Raw genomic sequence first — 19,571 nt, forward strand, 5'->3', positions numbered from 1 at the left:
CCTCTCCATTTTTCCTCAAAATATAACCCTGCAGAGCAGCGTGCGCAGAAGGGGAGAGGACCAGACGAGGGGCGTCCGAGGATGCCAGGAGGGAAAGGAACAAAATTCTCCCAAGTAGGCCTGTTTCCACCCTCCAGGGAGCAGTCGTCCACCACCCAAGTCGCAATTGGGAGAGGGACCCACTCGATGACAGAGGCCGCCGCGCTGTCGCCTGCGTTCGGAAGCCTGCGACCCTCTCCCCAGCCCAAGTGGTGCAACCATCAAGCACAACACGCGGAGGTACCAGGGGAACCCGGCTGCAGAGTTCGAACCGACGCGGGAGCCGTTGGTGAGAGGCGTCCCGGCCGCAGCCCCGCCTCCCGCGCAGGCTCCACGTGAGGCCGCGGAAGAGGCGCGGCGCCTGTTGGGTATCGTGGTCTGCAGGCGCGTCCCGGCCTCCGCTCTCGGAACTACATTTCCCACAGTTACTCCCACGACGCCCATTGGTGTAGGGGAAACCATGGGAACCTGCGGCGGTCGGGGTGTGAGGCGAGCGGTGCTGACGCCCCGCGGGAGGGAGCCGAGCCTGGAGGTTGCGGAAAGGGACTACTGGCCCCGCCCTCAGTTCCTACCCTCTGAAGGCCCGCGCTTCCCACTCGGAGGGAGCGTTTGCCGCCGCCGCGGCCGCCACCTGGAGTTTCTTCTGGCTCCAGGTTTCACCACGAGGAGTCCAGGGAGGAAAAGCGGAGCCAAGGTGCCAATAACCCACACCTCCCACGCCTTTTCCAGCCCGAGATCGCCCCGGCAGGGATGGGCGACAAGATCTGGCTGCCCTTCTCGGCTGCTTTGCTCGCAGTGCTGCTGCCTAGGGTGGCCGGCTTCACGCACTCCTTAGACAGCGACTTCACGTTTACCCTTCCGGCTGGCCAGCGGGAGTGTTTCTACCAGCCCATGCCCCTGAAGGCCTCGCTGGAGATCGAGTACCAAGTAAGTGCGGAGGCTGAGCCAGCCTCCATCCTTTAGCCCAGCTCGCCGCGTCGTCGCCCCTCACTCGCGTAAAAACTTGCTGCGGCGGGCCGGGGCGGCGAGGCGAGCGCTGCCCGGGGAGCCGGCCAGCTCGGCGCAGGCGCGCGACGCTGGGCTCTCGGTGGGCCGGGTACCGCGAAGTTAGGCGAGACCTGGAATTAACTTTCCCTCTCCCCTTTCCTCCGGTCGGAAAGGGGCCAGTACTAGTGATGCCCGTGGTTTTTCTGTTTCATAACACGCCTGTCGCGTTGTTAGCCAGTACACGGTCCAGTTGAGGATTTCACAATACAGGACTGATACACGTTCTCCTCCATCATTGGACGAGATGATGACACTTGACTTATTCATCCCACATCTTCAGTCGTTGCTTCAGTGAAGGATTTTTGACTTGTGACCATGTAATTATGGCTAAATCCGATTTTGGAATATTGTGAAAGGGACTGTTGATGTATTTAATGGTACATTATCAGTTATATCTTATTTTTTAATCAAATAAGATCTAATTGTATGTTAAAACTTTGTAACCCTGCATTCAGCATTGTAAGTATTTCTCCCATATCGTTGTTTCTTTTTTAGTATCTGCATAATATTATATAGGGAATAGCCTTAATTTATGTAGTAATTCTGGTAGAGAGTAATTTCTTAGAAGGAATTTTGTTAGTTTCACACAGCTAATTTCCACGTTTCTAGGTAGCACTGCAAAAAAAAAAAGATGCATTGGTGCGGTTCATCTTTTAAATTTTTGATAAGTTACTTAATTTATAATCAGATGTTAATTTTTAAAGCTGATGTAGAGAATTTTTTTCAGTAACAGGTAGTGTCACATATAGAGCAAAATAAAGTTATGTAGAATTTTCTTCCGAAGGGACTTCAGATTATTTACAGATTTATAACGTAAGCATAGAGAGTAAAGTATCTGAAGTCACATTGTGACTTTTATGGCCTCAAAACAGGCCATAACTCAACATTTTTTTGATTTCCAGTTCAGTTACTGAACAGTTACCATGTGCCGGTAATTGCGGGTGGGGAGGAAATACAAACAAAAGAAAGAGTCCCTGTTTTCAAGGATCTTAATATTTAAGGTACTGGCTCATAAACAGGAAATTTCAATAAAGTATGGTTAAGTGTTATTAGAGGAGGGCCACTTCTCTGACATTTCAGAAACGGACTCCTGGAGAAAATACATTTGAATCTAGAAAGATGCTTAAGTGAGACAAACATGAAAGGAAGAGGCACATTTCAGGAAAAAGAATAAAAGAAATAGACAGTTCTGAAAATGTGAGTGTTTTGGCAGTGGGCAGTATATAGTGCTGAGTTTTTATTAGACTTTAAAGTAGAAAGTCAGGAGTAGGAGTAAAAGAGCAAGATTAGAGAGATCAGGAGGCTGGATCATGGATCATGATCTTAGCCTTGTGCACCATGCTAAGTAGCTTTGCCCTTATTCTGTGCAAGAGCCATTGAAAACTTATACAGCATGGAAACAGAGTCAAAAATGTTTTTCAGGTAGATCAGTGGGTACAATGTGGAGGATGAGTTTAAGAAACTCAAAATTAGAGGCAAGGAAATGAGGGAAATACTCCAAGTAAGAAAACAATTCGTATTATTCAAAAATTCCTCAGTATTTAACCAGGTATTAGGGAGGGAATCTATTTTAACTACTGACCTATTATTATTAAGAGCACCAGCTCTAGAGATAAAATGGCTGGGTAGAAATCTTCTCACTTACTACCTGTGTGATTTTTGAACAAGTTACTTACTCTCCAACTTTTCAATTAGGGATAATTGATACATAGTAAATACAGAGGGTGCCAAAAAAAAGTGTACACATTTTAAGAAAGGAAATTTATTAAAATTGTAATACTGAATATATACCGATAACAAAAAATGAATACAAGTCACGTTTGACTTCTGCAATTACAAGAGGTTCTCAAAGTGGTTACCATCAGCGTTCAGACACTTCTGATTACGGGGAACTACTGCTTGAGCAGCATTGACCAAAGTGTCTACCTGTGTACATTTTTTTGGCACCCCTAGTATAAAGGGACTGTTCCCCCAAAGCATTCTCCCTACACAATTTGTTTCCGCTGAGAAGTAAAATCGTTTAATATCTATAATCCTAGACAATGTTGGAGGGGTTTGTAGGGCAGAGATCATCTTCAGCCTTTTGTTTGCATTTTCCTACTCCATGATTAATTTTCCGTTAATTACAAGCTACTGGTTTTTGTCTTAGTTTATAAAATTACAGGGAACCAACATTACAGACATTGCCCTTGGGTTACTGTGACTTACTGAAAAATTGTAACTATTTCTTATTTTTCAGGTTTAGAAGGACACTTTTAGGATAATTGACCAGCCCCATATTGTATTAAATTCTTGACATTTTAAAATGTCAATACATATATCTTATGAATAAACTAGAGCATTCATTTAAAAATCTAAATCTTTATTGTGTGCTTAATTTGTATCAACAATATGCTAGGTGCTATGATACAATAAGTGAAAATATAGTCTGCGCCCTCATACAATCTTATATGGGGACAAACGTTAATCAAATTATTACACAAATAAATGTGAAATTATAATTCTGATAAGTGCTATGAAGGTACATGTATATAGCTATGAGAGTATTCAATAGGAGGATTTGATTTTTATCTGGTAACTGAGAGAAGACATCCCAGCGTAAATGGAGTTCAGGTGTGTAGAAGAATCAGGCTTAGTAGCCATAAGTGGGTGAGTGGAACAAAGTGATAGCTAAAACAGTATGTGCGAAGGTTTTGAGGAAGAAGACAGAAGACTACTTTTGAGGGACTGACACACTATTACTACGACAGCTTACAGACGGGAAAATGGTGCTCTCCCATCATGTTCCATTGAAATCATTGGGAAGTATAGTTTCTAATTATGGTATTATTTTTTTAATAAGTAATTTATATTTTAACTATGTGCTTTATATATTTTTAAGTTAGCTTCTGTGTTCTTAAATACCGTTTTAAAAAATTTCATTAAACCTGATAGCCACTACCAATAATATCTTTTAAACTTATTTTTACTGAAATCTGCTTCATTTTGTTATAGCTCATTTTCTGATTTAATGTCTTTTTTTTTTTTTTTTTTTTTTTTGGAGGATAACCTTGAGTAATTCTTTTGGAATTTTTTGAGTCCTTGAATCTGAAAATGGTTTTACTTTTTGCTCACCTCAGTAAATACTATAATTTTTTTACTTGGGAACATTGAAGACATGGCTCCATTGTGTTATTTTGTAGTACTCTACTGCTTGTCATTGGATGTTTCTACCGTGTTTCCTTGAAAATAAGACGTAGCCGGACAATCAACTCTAATGCTTCTTTTGGAGCAAAAATTAACATAAGACCCGGTCCGTCTTGTGTCCAGTCTTACATAAGATCTTACATAAGACTGGGTCTTATATTAATTTTTGCTCCAAAAGACGCATTAGAACTGATTGTCCAGCTAGATCCTATTTTCCAGGAAACACGATAGGTTCTTGTTAAATTTGTTGGAAAACTCAAGTAGGATATTTGGATATTTTTTCATTTATCCTGCTTCACATCTGTTAGACACTTTCAGTTTAGTGAATTTTATCTTTTGAAGCAGGAATTTTTATTGTTATTTGATAATTTTCTCCCTTCGTTTCTCTTGGTTCTCCCCTTTTGAAATGCTTATTAGATGGATCATTTCAAATCTTTAGCTCTGTTCTTCATGAAGGGTCTTAACATTTCCTTCATACTTTTCATCTATACTTTTTCACCTTGTTCAGAGAATTCCTTGGCTCCTTCTAGTTCTGATTTTTTCATCTTCATCTGTGTTCATTCTAGTATCATGACATTGGTTGGCAGTGGAGACTTGAGTTTTGAGATATTGGTACCTAGATCTATCCTTTGCTAAGTGGAGTATCATCCAGAAATGCCTTACTAGATTTCCAGTGTTGTTACAGATTATTTGTATTATGTGTTTTCTTCATTTTATTGGGATTTAAAGAAGAAAAAGAATTACATATATTTAGCTAGTCATTTGAAACCAATTCTTTTGATCAGTAAGTAGAGTGAGCACAGGAGCAGATAATCTTTTTATATCATTCCATTAAAGGCACTAAGAAAAATAAAATGGGAGTGTCACATAAGAAAAAAAAGAACCCTTGTAAGCAGATTGCTGAGTTAATATTTTGGCTACTGCACTTATTTGCTGTATCATCTTGGGAAAAGTACTTCTGTGCCCCAGTTTTCTTATATTTTACTAAAATGAGTGAACAATAGGGGCCGGCCCGGTGGCTCAGGCGGTTAGAGCTCCATGCTCCTAACTCCGAAGGCTGCCGGTTCGATTCCCACATGGGCCAGTGGGCTCTCAACAAAACAAAAAAAAACAAAACAAAAAGTAAAATGAGTGAACAATAATAGGACCTACCTTCTAGAGTTATTGTGAGGAAAAAATTAATCCACATAGAGCACTTAAAAGGCAATGTGTGGCATAAGCTGTAATTGTTCACTGATAGCAGCAGCAGCAGCAGCAGCAGCAGCAGCAGGACATTTTGGGATAATAAAGGAATAGATTGTGTTCGTTGGACAGTAAATAAACAGCCTACTTTGAATATACAGTTCATATCGGGGAATAAATAGTACATGAATACATTGAAGACGTCAGTTGGAGTCAGATCATGTAGGTCTTGAGTTCTAGGCTAAAAAGTAGCTAATTATTATTCTGATTTCATTGAAAACAAATGCAGAAAAGTTACATAGCATACCCTAAATTGCCTAAGTAAAAGGTTCACCATTTGAACTCCCTTCTGTGTTTCTTTTTACTCTGCAGGGCTTCTCAATGAAGGTACTGTTTTAGGAAGATTATTTCAGTAGCACCCATAAGGCCTAAATTTAAGTGATAGTTAAGATGAATTGGTAAGAAAGGGATCACTTCCAAAAATGAATGGAATTGAACTTGATCTTTCTGCTCCTTTCTAGCTCTAACATGAGTCCGTTGACTTTCTTACCTCTCTGGATTTACAAAGAAAATCTTTTTACCATATGATCTATTTTTTCCCCCAGAATATTTAATATGTGTTCTTCTCTTCTGTACTTTTCTACAGGTTTTAGATGGAGCAGGATTAGATATTGATTTCCATCTTGCTTCTCCAGAAGGAAGAACCTTAGTTTTTGAACAAAGAAAATCAGATGGAGTTCATACGTAAGTAATCTCTTAGTTGATTCCTTGGGCTGAATAATACCAGTGGGCTATCTGCAGAGCAGGGAAATTTAGTACATTTGATACTAAATATCAATATTAAATGATTCCATAGGAGCATTTTAAACAGTCTTCAATAGTGTTCTATCTTAAAGTTTTTCCATTAACCATTTTCTTTTTGTTTAGGCATTTGGCATTGATCCTAAATTTTTTTCCTTTGTTCTGGCTAAATAGATGAGTATTCCCTAGGTATTGCATTCAATCTCTTGTGGTATTTTAAACCTGCCTTTCTGGCTAGCACAGGCTTCCCATTACTATAAGTAACTACCGTATTTCCCTGAAAATAAGACCTAGCTGGACCATCAGCTCTAATGTGTCTTTTGGAGCAAAAATATATGGCCTAGTCTTATATAAGACCAGGCCTATTACATTGTATTATGTTATATTTATTATATATATTATATTTATTATGTATATTATATTAAAGATCCAGTCTTATATTAAAATAAGACCAGGCCTTAATTTTTTCTCCAAAAGACACATTAGAGCTGATGGTCCGGCTAGGTCTTATTTTCCGGGAAACACGGTGTAAGTTAGTTTTTAACTATAAGTTACTGTTCCAAGTATGTTTCCTAAAGTTTCTTGAGCTGCTGGCTATATCGTCTTTGTCCATTCTTGTATTTCTTAAAACAGTAAAGTACATCTTGGTGTAAAAATTTTTCTTCTTTTTTTTTTTAACTCAAATCTCACTCTTTTTAGACAGAGGACCTGAAAATAAAAGCTCTTACCATAGGAAACCATATGGAAACAAAATACTTGTTATAATACTTTCAGTTTAAAGTTTGACAAAAAGCCATATATTCTTGTTACATCTCACTTCCCCTTTTCCATCTCTCACTGGTGGTTCCCTGTTCCATTCTATTGTTTTACTATAGTACTTTCTTTACTCAGTATTGTTACTGTGTTAAAATTAAACTGTAAGTTTATAGGAAGAATGAATACCGAGTGTCTAATATTTGTCATAAACTAGCCTTTGCTTTATATATGCTTCTAAATTAATCATTCCAACACACTGTGAGATAGATTCTTTGATCCCCAAATTCCCATTTTACAGACAAGGAATCTTTACAGACAAGGAGGCTCAGAGAAGTTAAATAAGTCTGCAGGGATACACATTTATTAAGAGGAGGAGGCAGGATGGACCAAAATTCTTACTTTCTACCATATGATGCTTAGAACATCCCTGGCACATAACACTATGTAAGTACTAGCCATTACTATAATTATTGGTCTTTGTTAACCAAAGTACCTGGCACGTAATTCATAGTAAATACTAAACACATGTATGAGTGAATGGGAGGGAGGAGGGGATATCTCCACCATAATTTTTAAGATAGTCATTTCAAAGTGCTTTTTAAAACGGCATTTTACCTATGCAGAGCTCAGAAAAAAATATCTGCATAAACTCTTAATAAATATAATAGAGACAAAGTGATTTAAAAATTCAGTTTAGACTGACTATGGGATTAGCTGTGCTTTCTCTTTGATAGGTATCTGAGCAAGAACTAGAAATGTAGTTCATCCTTAAATTTCAGAATAGAAAATGTATAGAATTTCTGTCAGTTTTTCTCTCCAATTTTCTGCTTTCCTTTCGAGATAAATATTAATTTTTAGGGGGCAAAAGTATCTTACTACTTTAATGCATAGAATTTTACCTCCCATTATAACACTGCGAGACAAGAATGCGTTTTTATAAGAGTTCATATTTATAGAGATCTTTTGACGTCCCAGGTCACTGTTCTAAGCACTTTACATGTATTAATATTCACCACAATTCTCTGAGGAAATTATCATTTTACCAATGAGGAAATTGAGGCATAAAGCTGTTAGGTACATTGATGAAAGTTATACATCTAGTAAACAGCAAAGCCAGAATTTAAAACCCGGCAGTCTAACTCACTCTTAATCTTTACACCAAATTTACATATCTACTTTCTAAAAATTAGATTTCAATGAAAATTTTATCTTTAGCTACATTAACTTTTTAAAGGCAACTAAAATCTCAGTTACAGCATTAAAATCTTTAAAACAAATACTGTCCTTCCAGAAGTCAGGGAGGATTAGTAAAAATTTCTCCAAACAGAGCCCTTTAAAGCTTAAATAATACCTGTTTGTCTAGTACTGCCTGTAATGAGGAGTTACACATAAATTCATTTTTCTAAACAACTGAATATTACCCTAACTCACTCCAGAACTTACACATTTTGGACTACTTATGCGAACTCTTTATTATACTTGACAGGAAAATCTAGTCTGTGCATTTTTATTTGTGTATTTTATATTATTTGTAGTAATAAAATTCCTTTCTACTAACAGCAGTCTCAACACAGATTTAGAGATTGATATACGAATGACTGTAAAGTAATAAACATCTTCTTTATACACATGCCGAAGCTCAGACATTTAAGTCACTGCTTCTCAAACTTTTTTTCATTTTACCCATCTCCATGCATTCTTTTAAGATATTTTTTCCTAATCATCTCCCCGTGAAATTTTAGTACCACATACTAAATATGGTTTTGACTGTGTGTGTATGTATGTGTATATACACACACACACGTACATTATACCGGGGATGCCAAAAAAATTTATACACACGACTTGTGTTCATCTTTTGTTATGGGTATATATTGAGTATTACAATTTTAATACAGTTTTTTCCTTTCTTAAAATATGTATACATTTTCTTTCGGTACCCTCTGTATATAAAGAGTAGGTACAAAGCTTACCCTTTTTATCCAATGCTGGGCTAAGAATAGCTAAAGTTGAGTTAAATAAAATTAAGACTAAACAAAATTAAAAGTTAAAGAACTATTAACATTAAATTTAACTTTACATAATAGTCATCACATTTTGTTTCGTGTTTTTCCTTTTAAAATTGTTCCCCATGACATAGGAGATTGCAAAGAATGCAGACAGGCTCTGAGCAGTATTGTAGAAAGATCAATTAACTTGAGAGTCAGAAAACCAAGCTTTGTCTATGCCTACAACAGGTTGTGAGATCATGGGCAAGTGTCTTCATCTATGTAACTCTTACTTTACTTACCTTGGAAAAGTGAAGTATGCCTACTATCAAATACTATGTAAAATTTGAAGGGGATATACAAATATTGGATATTTTTATTTATCATATATATGTTAAAGAGTCGGTCACATTTCAAAGTAGTTAACTTCTATGTTTAAACAGAAATAATGAGTTGGAAATGGGGAGGGAAAAGATGGAGATTGGCTTAAAAGATGAGAATCACCTGTTGTGTTCAGAATGCTATAGAAAAATAATACAAACCACCTCAAAATTTTAGCAATCCAGCATACTGGAGATAAGAACATTTCAAAATCATTTAGACTAACCTTCCATGAATAATCACAACAAAAGGTAAAACAGAGTTTAAACAGTGTTTTTTGTGGATAGCAGTAATAAATGTCATTATCCTGTGCAATATTTTCCTTGTTAAAGTTTCTTTCCACAAAAAAAATTATTAGAAAACCACTTTAATAAATTAAATCTGCCCAGGCCAATTATCTTGAATGTGAAGACCATGTGAAACTAAGATCATAAGGTTAGTTTAAATGTGAATGGCATTTATTCAGTAAAGACAATGCCACTGAGAGTAAAGCTCTGGTTTTGGGCCACTAACCTCATCCCTAACCTTTGTGAACTGTATTACAAAGATGTACTTAATTGGTAGGAGGCCTGGAAAAAAGTATTTAGGAAAATCCATTACTGCTTTTGAAAACAAAACAAAACTCAATTTATAGATTAAACTCAATGGAAGAGGAGGTTTGTAGTCATATTTGCATGAGTTGAACTCATGGTAAATTATTTTAATAACATGAATATTGAAGTTCATTGTGAGGTATGATGTATCTAGGTTTTTAATTCTATCCTTTTCCAAAAATTCGGTAATCATTTACCATAATTTACTGAGTAAAGGCTAAGCATACCTCTATTCCAAGTACCTGAATATATATTTCCACTTTGTCTCTTTCCCGAGAAACTATAAATTTATCTTTAAATACTAAGGAAGTCTACCAGTAAGCTGTGTAATTATTATAAACCATTTCTTCTATTTGTAGTAGTTTTTCCTCTGATCCCAAATAGAAATACAGATAACTGAAGACATGTCCTTTTTTCAATACAGGGTAGAGACTGAAGTTGGTGACTACATGTTCTGCTTTGATAATACATTCAGCACCATTTCAGAGAAGGTTATTTTCTTTGAATTAATCCTGGATAATATGGGAGAACAGGAGCAAGAACAAGAGGACTGGAAGAAATATATTACTGGCACAGATATGTTGGATATGAAACTGGAAGACATCCTGGTCAGTATGGTATTTTAATAAAATAAAAATTACTAACATTCAGAGACCTTACTATGTGGTAGGCAGTGAGCTAAGAATTTTATCGGCATTATCTCATGTAATCCTTAACATTGAGGATTAGCTCTATCTTGCCAATGGGGAAACTGTAGCTCAGGAAGATCACATAACCAGAGTGAGGGAGAACTAAAATTTGAATACAGACTCTTTAACTACAAAACTCCATTAGAATATTACCTAACAGAAGAATGTAAGGATCTGTAGCATACTTGCATATAGAATTAAACTGAGTAATTTGTAAACACTTACAATGTAAAGGCATTTTTCTCACAGCAGTTTTTATAACATGAAATTTGATATTATTTGATTAATTTGGGAACACTATTTGCATTACTCAGACCAGATCTAGCAGTTATCAGAAACTAGCACTACACTTGAGAGTAAAAATTTTTAGGATATGGCTTCTTTGCTTGAATTGCTTTATGCTTTGTTTCTCATAAACATGAATAATGAAACGTGCATGTATAAGAACCTATTTGCTAATAGTACTACCAATGATGGGGGCAAGGTTATAACTTTTCAATCACAACTAGATGTAATCAAATGATAGAATTTACTCAGTGTTATTTATAAATAACATATACTTCTATTGTAGAAATTCCTGCAGGAGAAATAACATGGTTATTGCAAGTTTGAAACTTTATATAATCTCTAATACTCTTATAACATGAACTATTTTATAATATATTTTGACCATTTCGGGTTTAATTTTTATTAAATTTATTGAGGTGACATTGGTTAGTAAAATTATATTAGGTTTCAAGTGTACCTTTCTATAATATATCATCTGTATATTGTTCACCACCCAGAGTCAGTTTTCCATTTGCAGTTTCTTAGGAAAGGAACTATCAAACAACAGAAGACACCGTGTCTGTGTGTATGTGTGTGTGTGTGTAGCTTAAAAATTTGGAATACTAAATGATATCACATGCATAATTCCTTGGTGCCTGACCTCTCTGAACCTTGGTTTCTTAACCTGCAAAATGGGGATAATACCTCTAGAGTGGTGAGAATGAAATGTGATATAGCATGTGTATAAGTGTCCGGCACACAATGTTTCAATCTTACCTTTTCCACTGGTGTTACTGTGAATACAAATTGAAAGGATTAAGTTTGATTGGCATGAGTTTTTACCATGACAGTTTTATATCTCACCATGATTTCATATGTGCATTAAACTTAGTTTAATTTTAGAACTGGAAAATGACTTAGTTATTAGTCTAGCTCAAACCTCCCTCCTTTTCATTCCATTTTATAGATAACGAACTGCCTTAAAGTGAAAATGGAAATGATGGATCCATAGTTCCATCTTCCCACCCACTTTTAAAGTCTCAATCATATGAACATACTCTTCCTTTAAAATGTATAACAAGAACAAAATACAAGTAGTTATAAATCTTATTAGTACTTCACTGCATTTTCAAGAGATTGACTTTATTTATACAGTTAAACAAAATGACCAGAAAATTCAGATTTAAATACGACTTAAAATACTTACAAATCCAGATTTAAATACGACTTAAAATACTTACAAATCCCTTTTTAAGAAAAATGAAATGTCTTTCAGGAACTTTTTTCACTTACTTTCCCCACATTTTGTATCACAGTAGCAAACTTGAATAAATAATTTTTTATTTAACTATCATTAGGATATTGAAGAGAACTATGCATGTTCTTTTTGAGGATTTGAATCCCATTTTTTTAAAAGTATTTTCATTGGTTTATAAATATGCCCATGTGATAAATGTTACATTTTGTAGTTTTATAAGTTTAGCACAGCAGTCTGAAATTTTGATATTTTTTTTTGCTTAAATGAGGATGTTAAGCTAGTGACACTCCATGAAAATCTGTTTCTAGTATTTTATTTTTGATATAAATACTTTGACATCATTTCATTTCTCAACGAATTAAGTAAAATTAATACCTTATATTCATATAGTCTATAGTTTTCAAATTATTTCTGACCAAGTCCCTGCTGTAAATAGTTTTTTTGGAAGACATGCAACTTAGAATACATTTTGGTAAGTTTGTTTAATGAATGGGATCTTGGAAGATGTTTGTATTTAAAAGAGGTTATACTTTTGGATGTATAGTATGCACATCAAAAGCTGAGAATATTTTCTAACTTCACTAGTACTTTGTGAGATAAAAACATTGGGTGTTCTACTAAATACTAAATTGGACCACACTAACACTCAAAGAAGAAAATACTAACACTCAAAAAAGAAAATATTAACACACAATGCATTAGATAAAGGTAAATACCTAAAAGCTGTTTGCCAATTAGGTTTTTTAAAACTTAATCATTTTCTTATGGTTGCAAGGGCTACGAAAGAGATAAAGTATGTAAAATTCCTGGCACTATTCCACTCAAATATATTTTTATATTTTTTATTTTCAATTCACAGTAGCTGTGCTCCTTTGTTTCAATCACTATTTATAAACAATAATTTATATATATATTACAGAAGATCTTCAGGTGATCTAAGTAGTATTTGTTCCTTAATTAAAGTTGTTTTAGATATAAAACTAATATGAATATCAGAGTACTGTAAAACACATTTTAAAATTAATTTAAAATTAGAATTCTTTTCTAGTAAAATTATTTTCTTTGTCCCCAGGAATCTATCAACAGTATCAAATCCAGACTAAGCAAAAGTGGTCATATCCAAACTCTGCTTAGAGCATTTGAAGCTCGTGATCGAAACATACAAGAAAGCAACTTTGATAGAGTCAATTTCTGGTCTCTGGTTAATTTAATGGTAATGGTGGTGGTGTCAGCCATTCAGGTTTACATGCTGAAGAGTCTATTTGAAGATAAGAGGAAAAGTAGAACTTAACACTCCAAATTAGTGTACTTAACATTGAAAAAAAAAAGACAGAAAAATGCAATAAACTATGACAGTCAAGACATAGTCTTTTCCAAAATGTTTTCAGTCATTACCCTAGTGTGAAACAAGTATAATTTTAATGTGAAAGAAGTCTTCACTTTCTTCTGTGCAAGTAATCTTACTGCTCCAGTTGTACTTACGTGTATAACAGATATTTTGGAGAGTATAACTGAAAGAAGCCATATTAATAATGGCATTTTCCAAAGTTTAAAAAAATTTTGCAAATGTCATAGGTGATTGATAAATGAACTTTGGGCCTAAATGCAACACTGAACAATGTTTTTAAAAGATTCTCTTACTCAGAAGTTTCTTTGTAAATGTGGCAATTACAAATTGTAGACATTTTCAATACATCGAGTTATAAAACACCTAAGAATTACCTAATCATGGATTGAATATATCTTTAGAAGACAAAGACTCAACTCTTCTGTTTTACACATACATCTCTCACATAATGTAAATCGAAGCATTACTGTGAAAAGCAGATTTGTGAGACTTTTATAACCAAATATATTTCAATTTAAAATATCAGCAAAAAGTATCAGTTTTATATACTTATCCTATACTCCCAAAAGCTGACATTTTGATAATTCTTAAAAATGCTAAGTTATACTTATTAAAATTAGGACAAATTTTCTTTGACATGAAGAATACCTAAAGGTTGCTCAGTCTCTTTAAGTATACATTCTGTCTAATCCTTAACTAAGGTATAGGATTTTAAAATTAAATCTGAGGGAAATTTTATTTTTCTATTATTATCATTTGTGACATGTTAATTTTAACATGTTTATTGACTTGGATAGTGCATTACCAACAGTTGTAAAGGAAATATTGCTAGAAGGATCTGGGCCTAACAACTATCTCCTTTTCTGAGTTCTCAAAATCAGTAAAAAAAGAACTAGTAAAATTAAGAAAAAAGTTTAGGTAAGCTTGAGAATATCTGATCAATATCCAGATACTTAAATAAACTAAGCATCTGGAATCTGATTGGCTCATGATGACCCAATCCTAATACAAATCATGAACTAATTTCCAGTTAACTGGAAGAAGTATTACTTGGCTGAGTTTTATTTTTTACAACTGTTTTATTCTGTTTTGAATAATCTTTTATAAGTATTCAGGTACATTTTATGAAATATAAGCCCTACTGTAAGATTTAGCACTGGGTACCGTGTTTCCCCGAAAATAAGACCTAGCCGGACAAGCAGCGCTAATGGGTCTTTTGGAGCATTAGCGCTGCTTGTCCGGCTAGGTCTTATTTTCGGGGAAACATGGTATACATATTTATTACAATTTTTATTATAACTTTCATAAAATGACTTCTGATCATTTTATTGATTCAAGTAAGGATTGGCAACCCGGGTTTAAATACTCCATATGTTACTAATTCTATGTAAAGTCTGTGCCATCCTAGTTTATTGCGGTCTGTGGAGTCTTACGCAAATACTAGTAATTTAGCTACATCATGAATTAAATAGAATTTTTAGGTCATACCCATTTGTAGTATTGTTTATGACAAATGAGTTAGAACAATCAACTTACAAATTTGAGTATAGAACCCCTGTAGGTTAGGACTGTTGGAATTCTCAAGCAATAATTGACATCCAGAGAGAATGGTTTTATTTATAATTTACATTCAGAGTGGTACTAAAAGATTTATTTTCCTCCTTATGCCGTTGAGAGAACAGAAACTTAGATTTCCTTACCCTACTCTGAAGCTTTTTAAAAATGAGAGAAATGCAATATGTATATGATCAGTTAACTTCATTAGCCAAGAAAGTGCTTTAAGTGTTCAGGAGAAGCCCCTGTAACACATGCAAAACAAGGGCTGGTAAGATCATTGCCTCTGAGGGGCCCTCCCTTTTCCCTCCTCTGTTAACCTCATAATGAAAAGCAAACTTATAGTAATATAACTAATAAAACAGTACAGATATCAACTACTGCATCTTTTCTATAAAGCTGTGATTAAGAATTCTACCTCTTGCGTAAGGCTAGTTACTATACTGTACTCTTGATTCCTTACCTAACGATTTGTTACATCATCTTCTACATGATTTGTACCACTGATGTTAAACCAATTCAGTAACTTCTTACAATAATAGCCTTGTTTGGAAAACAAAGAATTTAGGAATATTGAGGACAATTTTATTTTTATAGACACGAAGTGAAAAGAGATGATTTAAAAAGCATGTTATCTTTATTAACCAAAATAATTTGTAAGCAAAGACTAAATTCTTTAATATTTCTAAAGGTGTATTATTTGCCTCAAATGGTTTAATGTCAGTATTCAATTTCAAAATTAAAATTATGCTGAAATTGATTAAGCTATCACTAATAGCTTTTTCTGTTCAGTTTTTAATTAAACTTTCAAAATACTACAATATATAAGGCCTAGCATTTTGCTGATTTACAGATGGATCATTAATGATATGCTTTCATATGAATGTCAAGGCATAGAGGGTATATAATAAGTGGTTGAAATAGCATTGAAATAAATTACAAATTCTAATGTAATTTTGTTGTTTATCCTTCTTAAGCATCATTATGTCTTAAACTGACAAAAGACTGAGTAGCTATAATTGTATGCCTCCCCAAATGAAAATTCTTTATCTGAAATTTTTAAAGAAACTGAGCGTGTAATGGTTATTCATCTGAAGTGTACTAATGCCGTGTTGCTCCAATTGCCTCAGTTGTGAAGACAGCCAAAGGAGCATTGAATACTGCACTGTATATAATAAAATTTTTAAGTCTAACTTACCAGTCGTTGTAAATGCTGTCTAATCCTTAACGTCTTCATTGATTTTATCTTAGCAAGTATGCTCTCCCTTCTCTTTGAAAACCCAGTTCTCTGCACTTCTTACTGTATATTATGCTACACTGCATTGGAGTTCTGTGTATATGTGTACTTACTCATCTGTTGCCAAACATGCATTGTAACTAAAAGGTGCTCATAATAGAGGCAAAGACCATCAGTTCTGAAAGTCTGGGAGCTTGTTCCACTCGTCTACACCTCCCCAGAAATTGATTGTTTAGTTCTGGAATATGACTCCAGAATCATAAATTAACCAACACAATATGGGATCCTGGTGTCCATCACCCTTGGACCATTCGTTAACTGGATGACCTTGGGAAATAAAAATTCCATTGAGCCTATTCACTTGCAGAAGTATTTTAAATAACATCTTAAAACTTAATTAAAATGGCGTTTTTTAAAGTCCAGTACTTGAGGGAGGTTGGTGTATTATTGGTCATTTCCTTCATACCATCTCAACAAGCCACTCTTCCTCAGTTCTACACACTGGGGGAATTCCTAAGGCACCTTTCTGCTTCTACACTCCCACCACATTCAGGTATCTGGGCTTCTGGAAGGCTTGTTTCATTAGAAATTGGAATCACCATACTTAAAATATGTACGTCTGGGGGAAGGGCACAGAATAAAGAATCCAGACCTAAGATGATAGATGAGAGAAGGCACCCTGAGAGGATAGACTCTGGATCCCTGAATCTGAAAGAGAAGGGCAGGAAAATGCAGGGCAGGGAAAATATTGGGAAGTCTTCAATGACTGAGTCAACAGCAAAATATCCAACAGTGAAATGAACTCCCTTGTGCATGAGACTACTCACCCATCCTGGTAGTTTCAAGTGACAATAATGATCAGATGTTATAAAAAAGGGATTTCTACATCTGTTATCAAGTGGGAGGACGGACGATAAACCTATCCTTTCTACTGATTTCAATTCTAAAAGGACTAGTAATGCCATTTGTAGGAGAAAACTAAAAAGGCCAGAGCTTCAAGAGACACATTTTAGAGTTCTATTTTGCTGGATTCTTGCTTGATATTCAAAAACAAATTGGAAATTAAAGACAATACCATTTACAATCACTCCAAAGAAAATGGCATACTTAGGTATAAATCTAACAAAACATGTAAAGGATCATATACTGAAAATGATTAAATGCTGGTCAAAGATATTATAAATGGAGAAACATACAATGTTTATGGACTGCGAGTTTCAACATAGTTTAAAGGTCAATTCTTCCTAAATTAATCTATAAATTAAACATAATTCCTCACAAAATCCAGCAAGGTTTGTTTGTAGAGAGAGACAAGCTTATTCCAAAAATTTTATATAGAAAGGCAAAGAACTAAGAATAGCTAAGACATTTGGAAAAGAATCAAGTCTACAGAAGTTATAATCAACACTGGTATATTGGTGGAGGGATAGACACATTAGTGGAACAGCCTAGAAATACACCAAAACAAGTCTGACTTTTTTTTGACAAAGGTGTGAAAGCAACTCAATAGGGAAAAGGCAGCCTTTTAAACAAATCGGCTAGATAGACTGGGACAAACATGAATTCAAATGTAAAAAAACTAAAGCTTTCCAAAAAAAATGTGAGGAAATCTTGAGGACCTAGGGCTAGAGAAAGAATTTTCACACTTGATACCAAATGCATGACCCATAAAAGTAAATACTGATAAACTGGACCTCAACAAAAGTAAAAATTTTTGCTGTACAAAAGACCATTAAGAGGATGAAAAAATATATGCAAACCACATACCCAAAAAAGGATTAGAATATATAAAGAATTCTCAAAGCTTAACAGTAAAAGTAAAATTCAATTAGAAAGTAGGCAAACAATATGAACAGACATTTCACTCAAGATACACGGATGGCAAATAAGCACGTGAAAAGACGTTCAACATCATTAGCCATTAGGGAAATTCAAATTAAAACCACAATGAGATACCACTACACATCTACCAGAATGGCTAAAATAAAAAAGTTACAACACCAAATGCTGGCAAGTATGCAAGAGAAATCGGGTCACTCATACATTACTAATGGGATATAAAATGGTAGTCATTCTAGAAAATGTTTTAGCAGTTTCTTAAAAAACTAAACATGCACTTATGCAACCCGGCATTTATATTCTTTGCCACGTATCCCTGAGAAATGAAAACATTTCAAATAAAAACATGTACCCAAGCAAAGCAGCTTCATTTGTAATAGCCCAAAACTGGAAACAACCCAAATGTCCTTCAGATAGTAAATGGTTAAACTTTGGTAAGTCTGGAATATTAAGCAGCAATAAAAAGGTACAAACTACTGATACATGCAACAAGGGAATTATGGTTAGTAAGGGGAAAACCAACCTTAAAGGGTTACATTGTACGATTCCTTTTATGTAACATTCTTGAAATAACGATTGTAGATGGAAGATAGATTAGTGGTAGCCAGGTGTTAGGAATGGAGGGAGGAAAGAAAGGGAATGTGGTATATAGGCAGTCTGTGGGAGAACAATTCTGTCTTAATTGTAGTGGTTACGTAAAATCTACATGTGATAAAATTACATAGAACTATGTATACACACAAAAATGAGTGATTGTAAAATAGGTGAAACAGGAATAAATTGGGTGGTACCAACGTCAATTTTCTGGACTTGATATTGTACTTTGAGTATATGAAAGATGTTACTTCTGGGGAAAACTGAAGAGCACACACCTCTGTACATAAACTGTACATTTTTTGTGACTTCTTTTGAGTCCATAATTATTTTAAAATAAAAATTTAAAACAGGGCAAATTTTATACCTGAAAGACATTAGCATGTTGGTATATATCTATTTTTGAATGAGCCCATGGATAACAATTTACCTTCATATTAAATAAAACCCAAATATTCTCAGTGAAAAGGTGATTGTCATTGTAGTTATTGTTTCAATTAAGAATTTAGTTATTAGTAGAAAGGTAGAAACACAGAGTTTAAGGGATTGAGCCGGATCATTTTGTATGAAATATGAAAGAAAAATCAAGTCGATGTTTTTCCTTTTTAAAGCAATTCCATATTCTAAACTGTTGTCTAAAAGGTTATACTGTGATGAAGTGATTATTAGAACACTACCATGGGAATACCAAACCTAATTCCCAAATGTTACAGAATCGTCTGTCAATCTCAACAGAAGGTATCCTTGACTTTTTCAAATGCTGACTTTTCAGGGGACATGGCATATAGGTATAATGAAAATCTTGAACATAG

The 19,571-nt window shown here is 34.8% G+C and overlaps 1 protein-coding gene across 3 annotated transcripts; it reads left to right on the forward strand.

The window, feature by feature from the left end:
* Nucleotides 1-501: 501 nt before the first annotated feature.
* Nucleotides 502-16,351, forward strand: TMED5 (transmembrane p24 trafficking protein 5). Of its 3 annotated transcripts, none has more exons than XR_013993769.1 (5): nt 502-966; nt 6,101-6,198; nt 10,398-10,581; nt 13,260-14,695; nt 14,782-16,351. XR_013993769.1 is itself a non-coding variant. In XM_081055979.1 (4 exons), exons 1-4 carry the CDS (start codon nt 790-792, stop codon nt 13,476-13,478), a joined length of 678 nt encoding a protein of 225 aa, XP_080912105.1. In that variant the 5' UTR covers nt 502-789; the 3' UTR covers nt 13,479-14,734. The 3 variants fall into 3 exon arrangements, 1 of the variants encoding a protein (XP_080912105.1); XR_013993770.1 differs by having other exon boundaries at nt 13,260-14,593; XM_081055979.1 differs by lacking the exon at nt 14,782-16,351 and having other exon boundaries at nt 13,260-14,734.
* The last annotated feature ends 3,220 nt before the right edge of the window (nt 16,352-19,571 follow it).

Source organism: Rhinolophus hipposideros (genome assembly GCF_964194185.1).
Source record: "Rhinolophus hipposideros genome assembly, chromosome: 8".
Lineage (NCBI taxonomy): Eukaryota > Metazoa > Chordata > Mammalia > Chiroptera > Rhinolophidae > Rhinolophus > Rhinolophus hipposideros.